Here is a 21,014-nt window from a genome sequence, read left to right on the forward strand (position 1 = left end):
GAATCGGACTAATCCTTTAGTTTCCAGTAAACACAGCCTTTCTGAATGCAGACTGCCAACAGACAGACATCTGTCCAGAATCACACCCAATGAATAAAATTTAATTATGGCTTATGCACAAAGGTTTTTGAGTATGACATGATTCAAGCTGTGCTCGTTAGTGAGAATTTCCATTTGCTTCAGAAGGGTTACACAAGCTCATTAACAATGCAAGGTGTTTGATTTTTTGCATTATTAATTCAGCTCTACAATACGTAGGAAAAAAAAAATCTTTCATGAAACAGCCAAAGTAATTCATTTGTATATCAGCATCACCAAGGATCTTCTTCCACCTACAAGGAGTAAGAATAAGAGTGAAATTGAATGCGTAAGTGTTGACTATGCTAAAATGTATTTCAAAGTTTTGAAGACTTCGTTTTATGCAGACAACAGAACACAATTCCTCTATACTTCAATATCGTAATGACAGATTCAAAAGCAATTTTGTTTTGAAAATATTAAGCAATATGGTGCTATCCCATTAATTCAGCTTCATAAATGCTGAATAGTCTCACTACTTTTAATTATTAGACCAAAACATCATCTGTCTTGCAATTAATTCAAACAGAGGACAGTGACCGTGCCCAGTCTCTGAGTCCTTCCTCCCAAGAAACTGTATTTAAGCTGAGGTAGAAGTGCAGTTGACTACAGATAGTTCTATAGATACTATACTTGATATTGTTAAGTAGGTGGATCCCCTATTCAAACATATCATGATTTCAGACACTGCATCCAGTAGACTACTTAGGGAAAAGACATAAATGTGTATAAAAAACAGAGACAGTTAATATACACTGTTACTAATAAGGAGAAGTTTTACAAGTTCCAAATATAATGGCAGTTAAGCATGCAAAACTTAAGTACTTACTAAGGCTTGACGCTGTAATATTCTTCTGGTGTCACAATTTTCAATCCACCAAAGTAGTCCAGGACCCAAATATTGGTGATGTTGAATTTGGCAAAGAACCAATTATGATCCTTAGGCCAACTTTCCATTTCAGGGTGGCGACTGAATAATGCTTTTTTTGCTACATCCGCTTCTGAGTCATTCACCTAAACAATAACCAGCAAAATATTACAGCAAGATACAGTCATGTGAAGACAAATTTTAGCTAAAAAACCACTGCTGACTGCAGCATGCTCTTTTCAGTTTAGCCATGTCTTGTCCCAAAGGACTCATTACTGTGGCAGAGCCCACTCATCTTCACTGTGGTGTACAACTGTACATGAGACAGACAAAACCTCCACGGTAGTTGCTTTTAATATTAATCAAAAGGGTGCTTTTAAAGTAAGCATGAGCAAGAAAGTACTTCATCAACATAAGAATAAATCTTTCAACAAATAACAAAACAGAGAAGTATGGATTCTTGCTGAATTATTACACCGCAATGCTTTAGGTGTAATTTTACCTCCTCTGCACCTGTTCACTCAGACAGACACAAACAGATCTGACTGTGTTCAGATGCATGCAAACACACACATACACAAATAGGATGACACAACAGAATCTACAAGAGAAGGGAAGCTGAAATGTGTGACAGCGCTTAATATACAATGTGCAAATGTTTAAAGGGGTAAATCAACAAGTTATTGCTCTGGGTATAGTACAAGAGGAACTAATCAAAATAAACAATTCCCTTATTGATGAGAAACCCATGACAGCAATTAAAGAATTGCTGGAGTGTACTGTACAAATACCTGAGGTGTGACAACACCAAACAAGAATTTAAACTATCCTATAGGAGATAAATGATGATTAGTCCTCATCCTCAATCATTATCCTCAATAATAGGATTAAGATCTTCAATGATTAACACATGCAGTTCTAAATTCCTTCTACGGGACACCAAAGTACTGGAGCATGAACGAATACTGCCCTGGCAGTAACGCCACCAGATAATACAATGCACTTTTTCTGTCTCTAATACCTGGGACTTTACAGCTCAGGCTAATATTTACTTTATTACTTTACTTCAGAAGTAAAGTTTATTTACTTTATTTACTTCAGAAGCACATATGTCACACCGCATGGATCAAAGAATTTAACTGAGCAGAAGAGATGGAAAAACCTTCACACTTCATTCACAAGAGAATTGTCTTAGACTTCTTAGTTTCGGAACAGGTCTAGAGGAATAAGGGAGATTTCCTTCATTACAATATTGTCCTCCCAAGTTCCTTGCTAAAGACATGCCAACACAGCTCCTGCAAATATCAAATGGTAACTTCATTTTCCTCACACAAACTATGAGCTAGCCTTCTGGTATCATGGCACATTACTTCTCTTCATACACTTTCGCACAGAAATTCTAACCTTTCTCTTCTCCATCCACTAAACAATACTATTTGATGCACGTAATCTTGTCCAGTGTCAACTTTCAGCTGCTTACCTTTACAATACTCCCACAGAAGATTATGTGGGCACAGAGGGGATTCTGGGGATCATATCTGTGCTTCTTGCAGTAAGGAGTCTGTGCCAAAGACACAGTTAAGGAGGCATTTGAATTGATCTGAAAGGCAAGTAGTAAGAGAAGAGGTTTACGTACTTTTGTGAGAAAAATGTCATACCCACCATATTTTCAGCTTTTGGTACTTTATTCAGCTCAGTATTCCTGGTAAAAAGAACAAAGCTGTCATCATCTTTTCCTAACTATATCTGAAAGCCTACTTAAATGAGCTCTGAATCTGAAAGAAAGCCCAGTTTAGAAGTGTGCTGAAGTTTCTTAGCATAAAACATAAACCTCACGAAACAGCACTCCTTCAAACTCTGAATTCAGTATACAGTCTAGCTATTTCACATTCAAATAATGATATATTTATATACAGGACAGTACGGAACACAAGACATACAGTGAACTTAATGAAGTTAAATCTGGTGGAAGGACAAAGGGTTACTGAAATGTAACCGAGTTTCACAACTGTTGATGAAATTAGTTAAAACACAAACACACACACCCGCTATCAAAACAAGCCTCCCCAAACTGGTCAGCTCTTTTGAAGTTTAAAGCAAATTTTAAAAGTTAGGTTTAAAAAATCCTGAGTGTTTAAGTAAGACGCCTAACTTGAAGAATTAAAGAATCTGTACCCGATTGTTTTTCTAAAATTAATTTGGTGAACACAGCTTGAAAAGTATTGGTGCAAAACAGGATTGCCTACTGCAGAATGTCACATGCTAAAGTTCATTTTCTGCCAGCAAAGAAAGTTTATGTGCTTTGGGAAATTTCATTAGAAGAGCTCATCTCAAAAAGAAACTCCCAAAAGCCACTTAAGTGCTGTGTAGTACGGTACCCCTGAACTGGTAAACAGGAGCCACCACTTGACTCACAGCACTGGTCGGAAGTTGCTTAACTACAAAACAGCTCAGGCATGATTACTCAGCACTATCTCCTGCCAGACGTCTCCCTTACACGTGACTGTCACAGTCAAATTTTTCTGCCCTGTAACAGCAGAATAAGGATCTGTTGGGGAGCCTTCTGAAGGAAAATGTTCCTTAACAGTTCATACCGTGATTTTTATGTTATTCTCAAAATAAAAGGATGTAGGCAGGTTGGAGAATGAGATACCATACAACGTGAATTAGGCTTTCTGCAGCACTTAGATACATAATTAAGCTATTTTAACGTAACAAACTAAAACCTGACAGGGAACAAACAAAAAAGGCTTACGGTAAAACAAAGTTTGAAAAATTCGCATTATTTGCTTTGTGTTTATTTGTTTTACTAATACTGTACTAGTTACTAGAACAAAAAGGTTCGCTTTAATAAACGATGTATACGATCACTACTTCCCTAACTTTTTAGCCAACTCTCTCTTGACCACAGCCAAGCAGAAGAGCTGAGACAAGGCCAATTGCACACGCTCAGAGCCCCAGCGTGCCAGTCTGCTGCCATCCTTTGGGCACTTGCCTTTATGGTAAGCTCCAGAGACTTAACTACTAGTCTTTCAGTAGCCTGCGTAGGAGCCCTCTTTGCTCAAGTCCCACACCACCAATTTCCAGTCCTTTTGGTATTTTTTGTGATGTTCTCCCTGTTTAACTATTCTGTGGGTCCTCATTTCTCTACCCAGTGCTTCTGGAAGCTTCAGCCACTTCCTCTACCAGAGTGCTGCTTCGCAATTTTTCAGGCCGTGGTCAGCAGGAACTTCTTAGGAGGGCTACTGCGTGTCAACACAGACAGTGCCGCTTTACGTTTAGGTGGTCAAGGGCTCCTAATTGTCCCCGGGCTCCCAAATGAGGTGACATCCATGGAACCGGCAGTTAGCACCATCACGTTGCCTGCAGAAAACACTGGTGTAAACCCTGACCCCTGCAAAAGAAATCCCAACCACCACTTGCTGCTGAGACGCAAAAGCCGAGGCGACCAAAAAAAAATTCGACATTGCCTTAGTAACCTGCATGCTTCTCAGTTTTAAGCCTCTTTTACCGAGGCCCCACTTACGTTTGCGGCTGGCGTACCCCAGTGCCACAGCTGGTTTCGCGGGCCCCCCCCTCCCCCGTCCGCCGGCTGAGGGGGCCAAACCCCGCCTCGCCGCTGCCCGAGACGGCGCTGCCCGCGGCCCGGCTGCGGCCGCTCACCTCCAGGTCCTGCACGGAGATCTCCATGTCGGTCAGGTAAAGGTAGGGGACGCCGCTGCCGCTGAAGGGCCCCGGGGGCCCGTCGCTGAGGGAGAAGATGTTGGCGAAGGGGTGGCCGCGCAGCCCCTCCTGCACAGAGAGCGTGGCCAGCGCCCCCCAGTCGCAGTTGTGCAGCACGAAGCGCGCCATGCGCGCCGCCTCCTCCGGCGGCGGGATGGCCCCGCCGGCCGCCTGCAGCAGCAGCAGCAGCGCCGCGCAGAGGGGCAGCACCGCCGCCATCCCGCACCCGCCGCCGGCCCCCACCGACTGCCCCACGCCCCCGGCGCCGACCCCCACGCCCCCTGCCCCGCGCGGGGAGGGGCGGGGCCCCCCTGCTCTCCCCCAATCGGAACAACCCTGCCCGCCCTCCTTCACCAATGAGGGCACGCCGGGAACAACCTTGGGAGTGGGAAAGTAGCCTGTCCGCTGTCAGCCAATGGGCTCGCGATGTCCGGTCTCTTCAGCCAATGAGGGCTGCTGGGAGGCGGGGACAATCTCCACAGCTCTCGGCGGTAAACAACTCTGACGGCTCTGCCGCGCCGTCGGGAGGGGAGGGAAAGGGGGCGGAGCCACTGGTAGCTCAGCAGCCAATGAAAGACCTCTTCAGAACTCTCTGCCAATCACGTTCCGCGGGCGGCTCCGCCCGTGACATGCGGGGTAGGGGCGCGCGTAGGCCCAGTAACGGCCGAGGTGTGCGCGCGGGGGCCCCCGCCGGGCGGTTGGGCGCGGGCCGTTGGGCTGCGGCCGCCGCTGACGGGCGGCGGGCGGCGCTGGCGGCTGCGGCTGCCGGCGCCGCATGTGCGGGTGGTGCGAGGCGGCCCAGGGGCAGCTGCAGCCGGGCCAGTCCCGCAGAATGGCTCTGCCCACCTTCGGGCACCCACTCGCTTGGAGCCGGTCTGTTTTGCAAAGTCTGAGTGACCCGGCATGGGTCATGGCGCCGGCACGGTGCCCAGCAGCCGTCCCCTGGCATTGTCCCTGGTTTGTCTGGCCAGGGAAGTCAGTCATACCCACCGGGTGGCTGTGGCGCTATCTGCCCTGCTATCCCTGGCTGCTGCTACATCGATCTCAAAGGCTGGTTCTGTGTCACGACAAGTATTTGTGTCCCACCTTCCTTGAGGAAAACCTTGTCATCTAATTACAACAAGCGGGGTCTACCTGAAACTGTTTTGGACTCTAAAGCTCATAGGATCATTTGCCACTAGGCATAGCTCAAGTCTTACCACTTGCAAACTGCAGGACGTGTGTCAAACCTATCTCTTCTACAAGACTCGGTTTTACGAGTTGAACATAACATTCGGTGCATTACTTACAGAAATAAATACTGAGGTACACCTCATTTTATCCGTCACCTTGTGCTCAGTCACCTTATAAAGAGTTGTATGAAGAAACGTTTTTAACTGGGGTCATACTGAGACTTGATTCAACTTTCCCTAAAAGAAGGGAGATTTCCATTTTTCCGCTTCAATCTTACCAAGTGTGTTGGTACAGTTGGACTTGATGATTTTAAAGATCTTTTCCAACCTAAACGGTTCTATGATTCTATGTCTACTCTATGTATACAGCAATGCAGCACAGAGAAACCCAAATTACCCTTGTGTGACTGCCATCTGCCCCCAGGTGCCCCATAGCACCCACAGCTAATAGCAGGCCAGATGAATCATTTTGTTGGGCTGAATTCAGGAAGGAAACCACACCACACACCCATTCCCTACCATTTATGTACTGTCCTGTTGTGTACAAGCAGAACAAAACAATTTTCCCTCCCGTATTACCCTTAACCTGCAGAGAGCCTGGCTTTCCCTCCGGGGCACCGACAGACCGAGCCTTCCGCTGCTGTCCTCTCCTGGTGATGCTGAGGAGAAACCTGTGTTTTGTTATAACTAAAAAGCAAAAAAATAAAAAGGCTTCCCTGAACCCAGCCACTCAGCTCAGGTAGGTAGCTGAGCTTGTGAGTAGCACGTGCTCCAGCAACTAAGGCAATACAAGCAGCCTTGTTTGTCAGACAGGACAAGTGATATTTCAGGGCAGAGTGCTAAGGAGAAAAGTGGCAAGAAAAGGAGTGAGGCATGAGAGAAAAGACTGGACGAAAGGTTGTCTTTATGTATGTAGGATTATACGATATATTGAGATGAGGGGCGGGAGCGGAGTGTGTTGAAGGGAAAAAGACAGCAGCAGTTCTGCAGGAGTGAAAAGGGTATGGAAGAAAGGGCCGAAAATGGTCTAGAGGAAATGTCTTAGGAAAGAGAAGGGGATGAGGAAGACAAACTGCAACAAACTCTTCATTAGAGATGTTTCTAGCTAAAACAGACAGAGACATTATAGCTTCCTCTTTTTTTCTCCCCACCAACTTGTGCGTCCGTACCCAGAAACTGCTTGTTTCTCTCTGTTTTCAAGCAGTCCTGCCCTCTGAGAGCCTGGGGGGGTCAGTATTTACTTGATGCAGTCAAAGGGATGAGTGGCAGAGGGAGGTGGAGGGGGTGAGCGTGTGAATGATTTTCCTGGGGAGCAGGAGAGCGTGACAGGGAGCAGACAGGAGGTGGCTGGTGGGGTCAGCACGGGAAAGAAGGGATGCCGTGGCGGGTACGTGGAAGTAACAACGTGTGCCACAGGGCACAAAAAAAGGATGGAAAGAAAGAAGATAATGGGGATGTGGGAAGCAGAGCTGGCAATTCTTTTTTCTTTTATTTTGTTTCAGAAAAAGAAAATGCGGAAAGGGGGAAAGCTTTTATGTTCCGGAGTTTAGATGTATGTATTTGCTGAATGTGGCCATCCCTCCTTTGCCAGGAAGGGTGCGCATTGCTGGAGCTGTGCAGCCCCTGTGGCAGGTGAGTCAAAGCAAACCTTGTAGAGAGCGCTGAAGATCATCCCGCACTCCCCCTGCCACCACTGGGACCATACAGCGGGATCTCAGGGGCCAAGAGAAAACGATCCGTCCAAACAAAGTCTGCCAAGTTTTCCTCACCTCCTCCTGCCCCTCTAGCCTTGCGGCATGTCCACAGCCATCCCGGTCCACAGCCGCCAAGGGGTGCTGCTGCCCAAGCCCAGCCCGCCTGCAGGATTTGGGCTGACGAGTCTGGTGGGAATTGTTCGCGCAACAGGATTTATGGAAGTAAACAGCATTTGCGCTCTGCAACAGAGAACAGGATTTATTAGGCTGAGTACTCTCTGCAGCGGGCAGTGCACACCGGCGTATAGACTGTCTTGCACATTGCACTGAACAAAGGGGGCTTGTTTCGGTCCCCTCTTTCTTGGATAGGTAGCATGGGGTGAACCTGTAGGGTGAGGGATAAGGTCTTTAACTCCTTCAGCTTGCCCTGAAAGGATGTGTTATCTGAAGTAAATCTCCAGGCTCGCTCACTTCCTCAGCTAGATCTCAGAGAAAGGAGAAGGATTCTCTCTGTTGTGGTGCAATATGTTGAGGGGCTCCCAGCATTCTTGCATAACAAGGTCAAGAAAGTATTGCTAGACACTAGTTCTCCTTTTCAACTCATGCTCTTATTTACATTACAAAAATGGTAAATAGACAGTAATATCTCACCGTAGATTGAGCCTGTTTATTCCCTGCAGGGGCTGGCCACTTCATGGAACAACCTTAATTTCAGTGTGGTTTACATGCAGCGGGCCGCAGGTTGAATCTGCGGGCTGCGTCTCCAGAGAAGGTGTATTTTAGCCAGAAAGTGGGCAAAGTCACCACCCTGGCTAGTGTATCACCCTGTTCTGTCTGCCCTCCTCACAGCTGGTTCTGCCCTGAGCCAGCTCTCTCTGTAGATAGCATGGTTGTTGGACAGGCTGGGCACGGTTTCTCTTCAGACACGCAGTCTAGCTACGCGCTGGGCCAGGCTTCCTGTCTAGATCATGCAGTCTGTCCATGAACAGAAACCTTTCTTTGTCCAGATAGCACTTGCGGGCTGTGCAGTCTCGCTGTGTGTAGCGCTTGATTTCTGAGCCAGGCCAGCTCTCCCCATCCAAATGACAGCCTGAGTGCCAGAGTGATTAAAGTCACTTGCCGCTGTTTTTGACAGAAGCTGACCTGTGAGTCAGCTCTGGCAAAAGCTGAAGTATTCAGTGCTTTGAAGTGCAAACGCTCGGTGCCACATGAGACCCACCATGCAAATTGTTTCTAAAAATGTTGGTTAGATACCCTCCTGAGGAGGCATCAGCCCTGCTGAACAATGCAGTGCTACGACTATTATGAAATGGCACACATTTGCTGAACACAAAAAGGTGTTGCGTGCTTGTGCATAATGCATTTATTTGTTCTCGTCCTCAAAGTTCCCAAATCAACTTGCTGGGGAATTGAGCTTCCGCCCCTTTCATCTGTGTATTTTTTAAAAGATAGGTAAAATGAATATAGTGCCAGCCTGGCATTCAGCTAAAAGTCCTTTTACCTTTTTAACAGCCACCACACAGGCAGTGGCAACACAAGCTCCCTCTGTGCAAAACCTGTTAGGGACCAGGAATGTTGTTCAGTTTTCAGTCAGAAAACCTTGCTGTTCAGTCGGAGCTTGGGCTGCACGTGGAGGAAGCTGTTGCAAGGGCCAGCGGTGATACCGCTTTCTAGCACGTTGAGAGATGGGCAGTAGGACTGGCCTGAGAGCAACATAATCAAAACCGCGGTTGTATCGAGCACACACGCCAGGGATTGGGTCAGCACCATGTTCTGATTGCAACTTTTTGTTTGTTTATATTAAACCTTGTGGTGTATTAAAACTAATAACTGGTAGAGGAATTGTTCAGTCTAGAAACAGGCTGGCAATGGCTGACGATAATATTTGTCCCATCCCTGTATTAAAATAATGGGATGCAGCCATGCCTCTTAGTATCCCGGCTCAGTTTGTCCTCTGAAGTCAGGAGAACCAGCAGAGCTCTCCAAAGACATTCAAGTGCTGCAAGAGATGACACGAGCTACCTGTACAGCACCCACCAGCCCCAGGTTGCCTGGTATGAATGAGGGTGGTCTGCCTCCCTGCGATCTTGTTACTAAGAGCAGAGCCGCTCAGGCAAAGCAGCGCAGATGAAATGGTCCCTATACCATGCAGCATTTTCCTGCCATTACTCTGCTTAGGGACAGGCTTTTGCCCAGAGCCTGGACATGAACAAGCCTGGTTAATATGAACCATGATGTTAGCACTCAGGCTCAGGCTAACAGCCAGGTACACGTGAAATGATTCAGCCTTTCAGTTAGTCTCTATCACCTACCTTTTTATGTGGCCACTGCACAACACACAAAGTCCTGCACTCCCTGTCCCATACAGCTTAGCAAAAATCACTTATAACCATGGCCTTTCATTTAATTCAAGCATCTTTGGTGACGGGGCTTTCCCATTGACATCAATTCCCAGGGGTGCACAGTGCCTGGCACGCCAGTCCGTGCGTACGCGTGGGCGCTGGCATGTGAGCACGTGTGTGCGTGTGCGCGCTCAGCCGTGTTTCGCCGCAGCTGCAGAATTAGAGCAAAAAATGTCGATGGTACAAAGCGTTCCAGCTGACTTCATTTCCTGCTGATAACTCCCTGAAGAGGAGGGTGAGGCTTAGCGTCCGCAGTGTTCGTTTAATGCTGAGGGGCAAGGGCAGGGTCGGTGGGAGCAGATACTTCAGAACACAGTTAGCAGAATGGTGGGTTCAAAAAGCGAGTTTCCCATAGAAAACGCTGTTCACGTTCGCTTCCTGTCAGCTTGCCATTGTCGGAGGAGCTGCTGTGTAAACCCAACCCCAAACAGGATGTTGGCTTTTAGAGTCGATTGATCTTTGAAATGCAAGTGCTTTTTTTCTGTGGTTACCTTGTCCCCCTTTTTTTCAGTTGAGAATTCAGTTGCTTGAGTGGGAACAGGAAGGTTTGAGACCCCGTTTTCAGGGGGTCAAAAGCCCAACATGGTAACAGCTGCTGGTTAATAGTCTAAATTTTGGAAAATTATGTGGATAGCAGCAGCCAAATCCAGACAGATAGGTGGACAGGACAATCTCAGATACTGGCACTGACAGGCGAGCTCTACTAAACCCTCAACAAATGCCTTACCAAAGTAGAGAGATTCAGTATGTCTTGCAGGAAACCCCTGCTCCCTCCACCCTTTGCTCATCCACCACTCAGCCACAAATATACCTTCCCAGATTCAGCACCCACACAGAAACACCCAAATGAGATAGCACTGTGGACACAAATACCTGAGTCAAAGTTTCAGGTGCCCCCAAAAGCTTTCTTTCCCGAGTGGTCTCTGAACAAAGAATTGCCGTGTCCCCACATCCCCTTTCTGTTGACCTAGCACCCTATAGAGGCCCCATTGTCCATACTTCATAGCCACAATGCAAGAGGCCAGCAAATATTACACGTGGTGTTTCTGAGCATGGCAGAACTAGTTAGGCTACCTCTTTTACAGACATGCCAGGATGAAGGATTTCCTTGCACCTCTCCCCGACACGCTGCCCATAGCAGGAGCACCAGTCATTTGGCCTGAAGTGAACTTGCTGGTTTGGCCTCACATGTCTTGAAAAGAATCAGCTGGGGTCCACAGTTGCAACATTTTCTCACTCAAATGAAATTTCCCCCTAGAGTCTGTTTTAATGGCACTTGTGATGACTGCATTCTTTTCCTCCGGGGCAGAACAGATGTAGAAACTTTTTTTTGCATATATGAACAAGCTGGTCTCATAGGCACTGCTATATCCCAGAAGGTCTGTAAACAGAAATACATACAGAGATTCAGAGTCATACTCTAAAATATCTCGCATTCATACTTGCATGTACACATCATGTAAAACGCCCAGTTCCTCAGTATAACCTCCCTCAATAACATTTGTTACAAGATTCTTGCAGTTAAAGCATGTGAGTTGTTTGTTTCAGATTTTCTAGCGTTTTTCAGTCCGGAAACAAGAAAGTCGAGAGCAAATCCACACCTCATGTCTTCCTGTCTGGAGAAAAACATACACTGTGTTTCTGCGCGTTCTCTCCGTGCTCCTTCAGGAAAAGATTTAGCATTAATAAACTGAGCACTGCGTACCATGCTCAGAGCAATGGCATTTGGGAATCCTGCTGGCAGGAAAGATTTGCCTTGTGGCAAGATACTTGGGAGCAGAAATAAATAGAGTGAAGAATTGTGGTGGGGCAGCTGCAACTACCTTTGCTTTATTAGTATGGGTAAAGTGATACTATCTCTGCCTAGCAGTTTCCTTTTCTGTAGACCTAAGCAAACAGTTTCCTCCACAGAGTACAACCCCTGAAAGTAGAAAGAAAATACTGAAATAGACCCTGAGCGGCATGAAGCAACCATTGGAGGTATGTGATTTTGATGGTCTGTTACGTGGCAGACATCTTGAAAACGACACTTGTGGCCAATGCCCACAGTGAAATCCCCGAGCATGAAATCCTCCTTCTGTCCCGGCAGCAGGCAAAGCATGGGCAGCCGCAGCGTCTTGCCCTCCCCGCCTCACCCTGCTTCTCATCAGTTCAGTTCCTATCCCCTCTCCCAACGTACCGTTGCCAGGACTTTAAGAAATGAATACAATTTCCAGTCAAGAAGGAATTTATTTTAGATTCTTAACCTATTTTCTTATATTTATGGTCGCAGCACCTTCTGGTTGCTTACAGTAGAGGGGTTTCAACTAACCCAGTGTTTCAGCAACAGAAGATGAATTAGTCCTCTTGCCCAATCTCCGGATTGCAACAACTCAGCGTATCATTCTTTTGGCTAAGGACTGAGTAGCCATTGTACATTGAACTCGGGAGATAACGAGATCATGATTTAAATCTATTAATTCCTATACTTTCTAGAGAACCACAGGACCCCTACAGCATGCAGTACAGCAACAGTTAACTATACTGTAAGAACAACTATGTCAAGACGATTTATTGCTAACAATAATCTGGATATCATGACATTTAAATCCTTTCTGGAGTATTTTCCTCCATACCCAGCAGGGACTTGCAACACAACACTTTGAAGGAAAAGTATGCATCCCTTTCAGAAAAGATACTTTAACCCTCTTCTGCCCCCGAGGTATCATCCCAAAATGACGACATGACGTTGTGTCACTTTGCAGCTGCACGCAAGTCAGGAGAGCCAGCAGAAGACAAAGGGAGTGTTTCCAAATTCCTCTGCACCGCCCTGCTCTCAAGAGGTGGGGACTGAAATTCTTGAGAAGGAGCATATGCAAACAGTTGCTAAAACAGGAATGAGATGTCTAGTTTACAACACTGCGATCTGAATGGAAAGGGAAACCACAGCAAAACATTCCCGAGGCTTATTTTTTCCCATCTGAATTTTTCTGCCATCACGGAAGCTTCTCCCTTCCAGTGCACAAGCCTGTCCTTCCCTGGGAAGGGAGAGAAGAACATCCTGGACCTTCTGACCTGGTAGCGCGAGACATGGCTTCAGGGCGGAAAGAGCTAGTCCTGCTTTACAGCTAGCCTTAGCCTTTACACCTTGCATGGGGTCCCTCTGCTTGTGCCCACGTTTGTGCAGCGCCCGTCGCAGCAGAGCGCTGATCTCTCGTTGGGGAACCACCCAGCGGCAGGGTAGTGCTGCTGATGTTATTGTCATCCCTGCGAGTCCCAGCTGCACACCAGGACACCAAAGCCTTAAATTGTGTTCAAACACAATAATCACCTGCTCTCTGCTCCTCTTCTGCCCCTCCGATCACTCTAAAGACAGTCCGCTGCTGACTGAAATTACATCAAAGTGTGAAGGAAGAGAGAAGGGGAGCTGCAGTTAGAGGAAAAAAGATCCTCCTCACACATAACCAGCAAGGAAGAGACCCTGCAGACTTGGAGAGGGAAGAGTGGACAGGGGAGAGATCCAGGCAGAGACACTGGGGGAGCAACTGGAAGCAACGGAGAGAAATAGAGGCAAAACGGGGCAGGGGAGGGAAAAAATAAAGATAAGGTGATAGAAAATACAAAGGGGAGAAAGAAAGGAAGGGACAAAACGCACATATGGTGTCCCCAAGTTTGGGCACAGCAGCAGGGTTTGCTGCTTGTTGTCTCATGAGCCCAGCACTCCGGGAAGGACAGTATCTCTTTAGATTTGTGTCTAAATTTAAACCCTGATTGCCTTGCCTCCCCCTCCTCTCCCCTCCCTCCCTTCCTCTCACCCACCCGCCCTTCTTCCTTGTTCGTAGTGCAGGGCCACTCGCTGGGCTCTGTCAGTTTTCAAGCTGAGCAGGAGCTGGGATATTACATACCCTCCACCGCGGCGCGATTTTGCTCTGGCTCGGCTGAAGTTTTCCCACAGATAAGAGGGAAAGGGGTGGGGAAGAAAGATTGCCCCGAGGACACCTCTCTCTTGCAGGACATGGAGGTAAAGAAAACTTTTATTTCCACTAGCTTGTGACTGGCTCCTCGATCTGCATTAGCTCCACCTTGCAAAGCAATTTCTCACTAAAGGCAGCTCAAAATATCTCTTCGCTGAGGTTCAGATAAATGTCTTTTTCCCCCCGCCCCAGCCCCTGCCATGCACCTCAGAATATTTTGTGGGTTTTAGTCCAGGTTTGGAAAGTAGGGGGATGGTATGGGGAGAAATTACATCTGTGAAAGGGGAACGAGGAAGGACTGCCGTTTTTAGTCTCTGAGGTGGGAGAGTTACATTTTAAAAGGCATCATTTTGAAAGGTTTTAAAAATTCAGTAAAAACGGGGACATAAGGAGAAGTGAACAAACCATACAGGATTAGCGGGCTCCTTGGGGTTGATTCCTGCCCAACCCACGCAGCCGCGGCTGTGATGTGGACCCTAAGCGGTGTGTCCCCCCGTTCCACGTGGATCGTGCAGTCTCACTTTCATTACCGATAGAGCATTTGGGTTCAGGAAAGAGGACCCGAGACCTCTTGCTTCAGCGAGGTAAATGGCTAGCACATCCCCAGAGGGTTCCTGCGCCTTTCTCCATGCTGTGTGTCCTGTGCTTCAGGAGAGTCGGAGCTTTTGTCTCTGGGTGGGCACACGGCTGGTGGACAGGGGTGTAGAAGTCAGGCTTCTGTGGCGTTTAAGTCCAAGCCTTCTCCTGTGTAGCACCCTCTTGGGCAAGGCAGTTCACCTCCCCTTGCTTCTTTTCCCATTCATATGAAATGGGAGTGATGGTGCTTGCTTCCCTCATGCCAGACCAGATTCACCAGCTTTTCAAACAGTTTTTTAAGTGGCAGAGGAAAAAAAAATATTTATTTTCAGGAGGGGCAGAGGAGCTAGAAAGGCAATTACAACATTGGCAAAACCTCAAATGACGAAAGAGGACTTTTGGTATTTCTCTCAGCTAAACACAGATCTTACTAAACACTTCGTGTTATCTTCCCAGAGAAGTGTTTTCTCTGTCGGTGCAGCCCCAACTGTGTGCTTGAGGCATCACTGTGATTTTTCTTTGAAGATTTCCAGCGCATAGCTCAGCTGGGCAGTTCTGATAACGCCCAGGTGCTAACATCGCAGTCCTTGTTATCTGCGCCGGCCTGCCCTACAGGTGAGGGTAAAGCTCAGGCATGTTCATGACAAGAAATGTCCTCAACAGACTTATCTGAACAGATTTTGGTGTGGAGAAGGACCAAGCAGTGATCAAACCAACTCAGCACAGCCTACCTGTGCCATGACAAATAGATAGCTTTATGGAGGTTTTCAGGTTTAGCAGAGCCTCGATCAGTAACCGTTAATGGTTGTTTTATTCTTTTTCGCTATATAGTATCTCATGGTCTCTCAGAGGGGAAGGGGAGTTGAGCTCTTAGTTTAACTGCTGCGCACAGGAAGCCACATATGGAGCAAAGACCAAATGAGGGCCGAAGCAGGTATCTCGTCGTGTCGAGGCCACTCTCCCCCACCCGCTCTCCTCTCCACACACAGAGGACTGCACCTCTCGAGTATTTTCTGTTGTCTGCCGCAGCGGTGTTTCAGAGCAGAGAGGGACGGGCCTGCCGTTTCCTTCTGGGAGACACATGTGCCACATACGGCAGGTCTGACGGTCAGGAAGCTCCTCTGAAGTATTTAACCTAAGACTTTCTGGCTCTTGATTCTGTTCCTTTATCTCTGTTTCCCACTCTTTCCCCATGTTACTTTGTTTTCTGATCATCTGTAGCTTGCTGCATCTATTCCTATTTTTAAAACATCTCAACTCCCAAGACATTGTTTAAGTAGTGCACTTGGCCTTCCCTTCTTGCCCAAACCCTCCAAAAAGCTGGTTAATGCCCCAAAGGTAAGAAGATATTAGACCAAAATACAGCCAAGAGCAAAGACTTGAGTTCCCACCTGCCAATTCTCTGCTCTGTTTCTTCCTGAGAGTTTTCCACAGGCAGCGTGAGCAGGACCCAGAGACTTGCTACAGTCTTTTGCTTTAAAAAACAGATTTAATGGTCCTGTGTAACAGGAACAATAAGTTCTGTCATTTCCCCATTTGCTTCATCAGCGGCGGGCAGAGTTGCTCTGTGCTTTCCTGCTGGCATAACTGGCAAGCTCTTTGCTCTAGTGGGACACATGAGGATTACCAGCATTAGGGAAAAATGGGCGGAGGGCTGACCTCGCCAGCTGATTTCCATCACGTCTCTGGCAGGAAGACCCTATTTTTGAAAAACCCACAGAAGCAAGATAGTTGGGATCGCTTTCTTAGAGTGGTTAGGGTGGTTTTGCTGCTCCTTAGGAGCTAGTACCTACAGTCTTAGCCATTCTGCTGTCAGGAACGTGCCATGTTGAAAGCAGTAACTGTAACCATTTAAGATCCCGAAGAGTGAGAAAAAGGCAGCAAAACCCCATTCTTGCAGTTCATGTAATTTTGTGAGTCTGCTGATCTTCAGGGTTTTTTTGTGAAGACCCAGCTTCTTGATGCAAGATAGATTTGAGAATCTGTTTTCTTTCCAGTGTTACGACTGATGAAAAGAACTTGAAATCATGAAGCTTACATCACAGACTGTTAACATGAGGAGTTCATATTAAAAATGTATAAAGCTGTCACTGCTGAAAGCTAAGCCACTTGTAAAAAAGCAGCCACTAAACCTTCTTTGCGCTCACAGTACAAAAAGGATTGGAAATTATTGTGTTGGTTTCTCAGTTTACATCTTCAGATTGGGTCCAAGCTGTCTAATTCCCACAGCTGCACCAAACCTTGCTGCAGATGTTGTGAGTTAAGGCATCCACTGAAAGTGCTTGTGGCTTTCTGCAGCCCATAGTCAACAGCAGTCACGGCATTCCTCATCCCAGCCTCTCTGTAGGAGCTTGGGAGCACGGAGACATTTGAACTTTGCTCGCCCAGCAAGGGGAAGCAATCCAAGACTGAGTTTCACTTTGGTGGCTCCCTATGGTGTGATGGGTTCCCTAAGCTGCGAAGGTGCAGCAACCAGGTTTATTTTGGGAAGGCTCCCCTCTTCTTTGTGCCTACCAACAGATTTCATTTCTTCTCCATTCCCATGTCTCTCTTCTGCAACTAGCTCCTGCTAGATCTTCATTTTGCCTGTTGCTACACTGGCTCAGCAGAGGGAGAGCTTTTCCAGGGCTGAAAGCAGTTCTGTGCTCACTTTGCCACTTCCCTTCTGGGCAACCTACTGGACACGGCTCCAGCCCCAGGCCCTGTCCTGTCCCTACACCACGATGTACTCATCTGGGACAGTTGGGGAGTGATGGGGCCACTGCTGTTTTCAGTGAAGCTCCCTCCTGTGCCAGGTGAGGGTACCACAAAGAGGCCCTGCGTCCTGCCCCACTCCTCTAGTGAGCAGCAGAGCAGCGTTGAGAAAATTCTTCCGAGTTCGCTGTTCCCCATCTCACTGGGAGCCTGCAGAAACCTCCCGGGGCTCGAACATGTCCCCTCCCTCAACAGGCAAGGTCAGAAACCATTGCTTCCTCTGTGCTGTGGTCAGCCAGGCATCACGACTGAGCACATTTCCAGGCCTCGTATCCCAACTGCTGCAGTCTTCCCAGAGCCATGGGGGATGATGCCCTTGCCCAGACTACAGGGCAGCTTGCTTTCAGCACAAGCACTTACCCTGTCCCTAGGAAAACTGCACTAAGGATATGTGACTTGTCACCCAAGAGGACTGAAGTGGAGGGGATGGAGGAAAGGGCACTTGGTACAGTGCAGCCGAGAGGGCTGACATTGGTAACCTTTATGGTCCTCAGAGCAGCAGGACAGTAAGCCACGCAGAGGTGAGCCGGGCTGAGCGAGGTTTCTGCCCACCCTTGCAGCTGTGGAGCCCAGATTAAGTACAGGCATTACGCCATGGTTAGCTCTGCCAGGAAACAATTTCCCTTTCTCAGGAAGCTCTGCTGCTTGGCTTTCATTCCAAAAGTTAAAGCATTCCTTTTCCACTCTTCTTTTTTCTTCTTTCTTTTTGCTTAACAGAACATTTTAACCTCAAATGCACTTCTTTTCAATGTTTCCTCCCAAACTCATCAAAATGACACATTCACACAGAGTGTCTGTGTAGATAAAGGGAAGAGTATTTAAATACACTAGGAGAGGTACCATATGACCCCATTTTACTCCTCAGGTCTGGGCAGATTTAGGACCTGCCTGACAGTAAATAGCATGTCTGCAGCAGAGGATCCTGGAAAGGATCAGTTTTGCCAGACTTCTACATCCCAGTGACTGGATGAGGCCTCCCTCTTGAGGGACAGAAAGGGACAAACCCAAACCCCGTGGCCTGTGCTGTGACCCTCACTTGTACCTAGCAGAGACCCCAGAGTAAATGGTTTGCAGAATTAAACCCTTTCCTGTGTTGCTGGAGAAGGGATGATTCTTCTGAGCCCCTCCTCTCCCTCACTCCCCACTGTAATCTTTGGGTGTCTGAGTATCCCAGGTCATGGCAAGAGCGTTTTGGAAAAGCTTTCTTTCCTGTATTCCACAGTCTAATTGGCAGGACGCGTTACTGTTGAGCAGCATATTATGCATACCTTCTCTCATACATTCCCAGGATCTGCTTATCTGAAGAACAGGGGAAAACATCAGCATTGCTTTATCAATAGGTGCTGCTAGGCAATTCTGCCAGTTTTCATCATGGAAATGACCAAGCCCATACAAACTAGGGGTGGTTTTCCTCTCTGTTTCCAAGAGGTTGGTTAACAGTTGTAGAGAGGTGGCTGCTCCTTTTCCTGAAACACCAACTCTACCGCCTGAGTTGGGTACCTGAGATGGCAGCTGTACCCAGCAGCAAGAGAGCCTGTTTGGAGGACTCGTCCTCCAAACCTGTTTTACTGGTGAAGCCTTCTTGCTACCTGTAGGTGCTGTAATACTGCAGAGACACAGCTCGTGTTGGTGACTTACAGGCAATTATATGCCTTTAGCAGTTTGCAACATGGCATGCATAAGGATGAATTTGGTCTAGAGAGAGGCGATCTGGTGTGTAAGGAGAAGTTATTGTTGCAGACTCACTGCACAGTTGCTTCACGCCTAGTTATTGTCAGAGGCGCAGGGCACTTTATTCTTATGGAGCCTTGCATAAGCACAGATTTATGTCTCACTTCATCCAAGCCACAGCATATCCAGCTATGAGTCTTATGCCAGAAACGCTTTTACATTAACATCAACTCTGAGGCATATCTTTATGATACCTTATCACCAGTATATGGGTCCCGGTAATGTACTGACAAGGACGAGGCCCATTAGTGCCAAATGAAGCTGTCACCTGTTAGAAAGAAAAGACATCAGACCAAATTCTTCTCAGATGTGAGCACATCACTTGCTAAAAACAAAGACCCAGACCTCACCTGCCAGATTGGCAGCTGGTATAGATGCATGCCGTTTTTCTTTTGTTCTTCAGCATCAAATTTTAAAAGAGCTCAAACCCCACACAACAGGCAGCAAGGCGGTAAGCTTGTGTTTGCATACAAGTGTCCTTATGCAAATAAACCCGTTTGCCCTTTGTAACGAGATGCACACAGTGTTTTGGTCAGTGTGGATGACTAGTGGCCAGTCTGCAAGGGATATTGATTTACCATTGCCAGCTTCAACAAAGCCACTGTTCATCTTAGGCTTCTCAAGTGCATGCTCTCAGCGTGATCGGACCGCAGCTCAAATGGTGCCTTTGTACAGGTTGGTAGCTATGGCATGCAGTGGTGCTTTTCTGAGCATCTTGAAGTATTTCACAAAATATAGTACCTTTCCCTCATGCTCTATCACTGAACCAAGCTACATGCTGCTTCTTAAGGCAAGAAATATATTGCTCACACAGATCACAGCTTTTCAAGCACAGAGAATTAACACGTGCAGTTTGGAAAGCCTTGCTATCTAAAGGATGCAGACCAATGACTTGTTCAGAGAAAGACACAAAAATGCACAGGCGAGGGAAAGCTGACTCAGAAGAAGGGAGTTAAACAAGTCAGCGTGGCTTTGCAGTGAGACAGAGGACAGTAGTCTAAAACTTCTAACACAGAGGAAACAGAATTAGTGCATTGTAAAAGCAGTGCACCTAGGAATAATGGGATCCAATTAAAGGGAAGATGTATATCTCACCAAACAGCAGGAAGGACTTATAGCAGTGAGGTCTGGCAGGGTTTGGAATAGTGTAGTGGAAACCAAATGCAGTGGAAACCCAATGTAGTGGAAACCGCTTTCCTGTGAGAGATTCAAAAATACACTGGACAGAGCATTAGAAAGATAATGGCAGGAGCGATCTTCTATTGCGTTCAAGCAATGGTATTGATGGGGCCACCAGAGGGGCAGGACCATACGGTTTCTGCAGTCCTTCCATGTGTGGAGCTGCTAGCAGAAGCTAGTGGCTATTCAGCATCAGGCCCCAAAAGCGGTTATGATTCCTTCCTGCTATGCCACATTGTTCAAGCCCTGCAAACTTCTGCCTCTGGGAAACTTAAGTCCAAATAAACTGGCATCATATCTGCAAGAGTCTGGGAACTGTTCTTTTATTGCCTGTGTAAAACACAAAGCCAATTTTCTTTGTATTCTTTCTTCCTGTTTTAAGAATGGGTTTCTTTATCCTTTAAAACTGTGTACTGTGACAGCAGTCATGGGTTATTCGAGTCAATCATCTTGAAATACCTTTCTGCTGAGTGCCATGTTCCCCTGATGTAAGTTAGATGAAACGGGTCCACTTTATTCCTCCCTTTTCATATACACACACAAGCTTGTGTGCCAGGTTTCCTAGGAATTTCACCCCTTGGGCCCTGCAGCTAGCATGTGTTTAACTTGTGAAATGTTGTTGTGGTTTAACCCCAGCCGCCAGCTAAGCACCACCCAGCCTCTTGCTCACTCCCCCGCAGTGGGATGGGGGAGAGAATCGGAAGAGTAAAAGTCAGAAAACTCGTTGGTTGAGATAAGAACAGTTTAATAAAAGTAAAGCAAAAGCAAAGCAAAACAAGGAATTCATTCACTGCTTCCCATCGGCAGGCAGGTGTTCAGCCATCTCCAGGAAAGCAGGGCTCCATCACAGGTAACGGTTACTTGGGAAGACAAACGCCATCACT

The 21,014-nt window shown here is 47.1% G+C and overlaps 2 protein-coding genes across 4 annotated transcripts in view; one reads left to right on the forward strand and one right to left on the reverse strand.

Annotated features, from left to right (window-relative positions):
- Positions 1-73: 73 nt before the first annotated feature.
- Positions 74-4,923, reverse strand: CREG1 (cellular repressor of E1A stimulated genes 1; the record flags this gene model as incomplete). 2 transcript variants are annotated; one of them, XM_082337981.1, is made up of 4 exons in its annotated part: positions 4,610-4,923; positions 2,427-2,546; positions 908-1,092; positions 74-332 (listed from the first exon to the last, which is right to left on the reverse strand). In XM_082337981.1, coding segments are annotated over exons 1-4 (585 nt in total). In that variant the 5' UTR covers positions 4,889-4,923. The 2 variants fall into 2 exon arrangements, with proteins under 2 accessions (XP_082194107.1, XP_082194108.1); XM_082337982.1 differs by lacking the exon at positions 74-332 and having other exon boundaries at positions 907-1,092.
- An 8,848-nt stretch (positions 4,924-13,771) lies between these two features.
- RCSD1 (RCSD domain containing 1) overlaps positions 13,772-21,014 on the forward strand; it is a 36,141-nt gene continuing 28,898 nt past the window's right edge. For both annotated transcript variants that reach the window (XM_082332655.1, XM_082332654.1), the window contains exon 1: positions 13,772-13,937. In XM_082332655.1, coding sequence (XP_082188781.1) covers positions 13,932-13,937 — 6 coding nt within the window. In that variant the 5' untranslated portion in view covers positions 13,772-13,931. The remainder of the gene's footprint in view (positions 13,938-21,014) is intronic.

The sequence above is a fragment of the Platalea leucorodia genome (assembly GCF_965183815.1).
Source record: "Platalea leucorodia genome assembly, chromosome: 2".
Classification (NCBI taxonomy): domain Eukaryota; kingdom Metazoa; phylum Chordata; class Aves; order Pelecaniformes; family Threskiornithidae; genus Platalea; species Platalea leucorodia.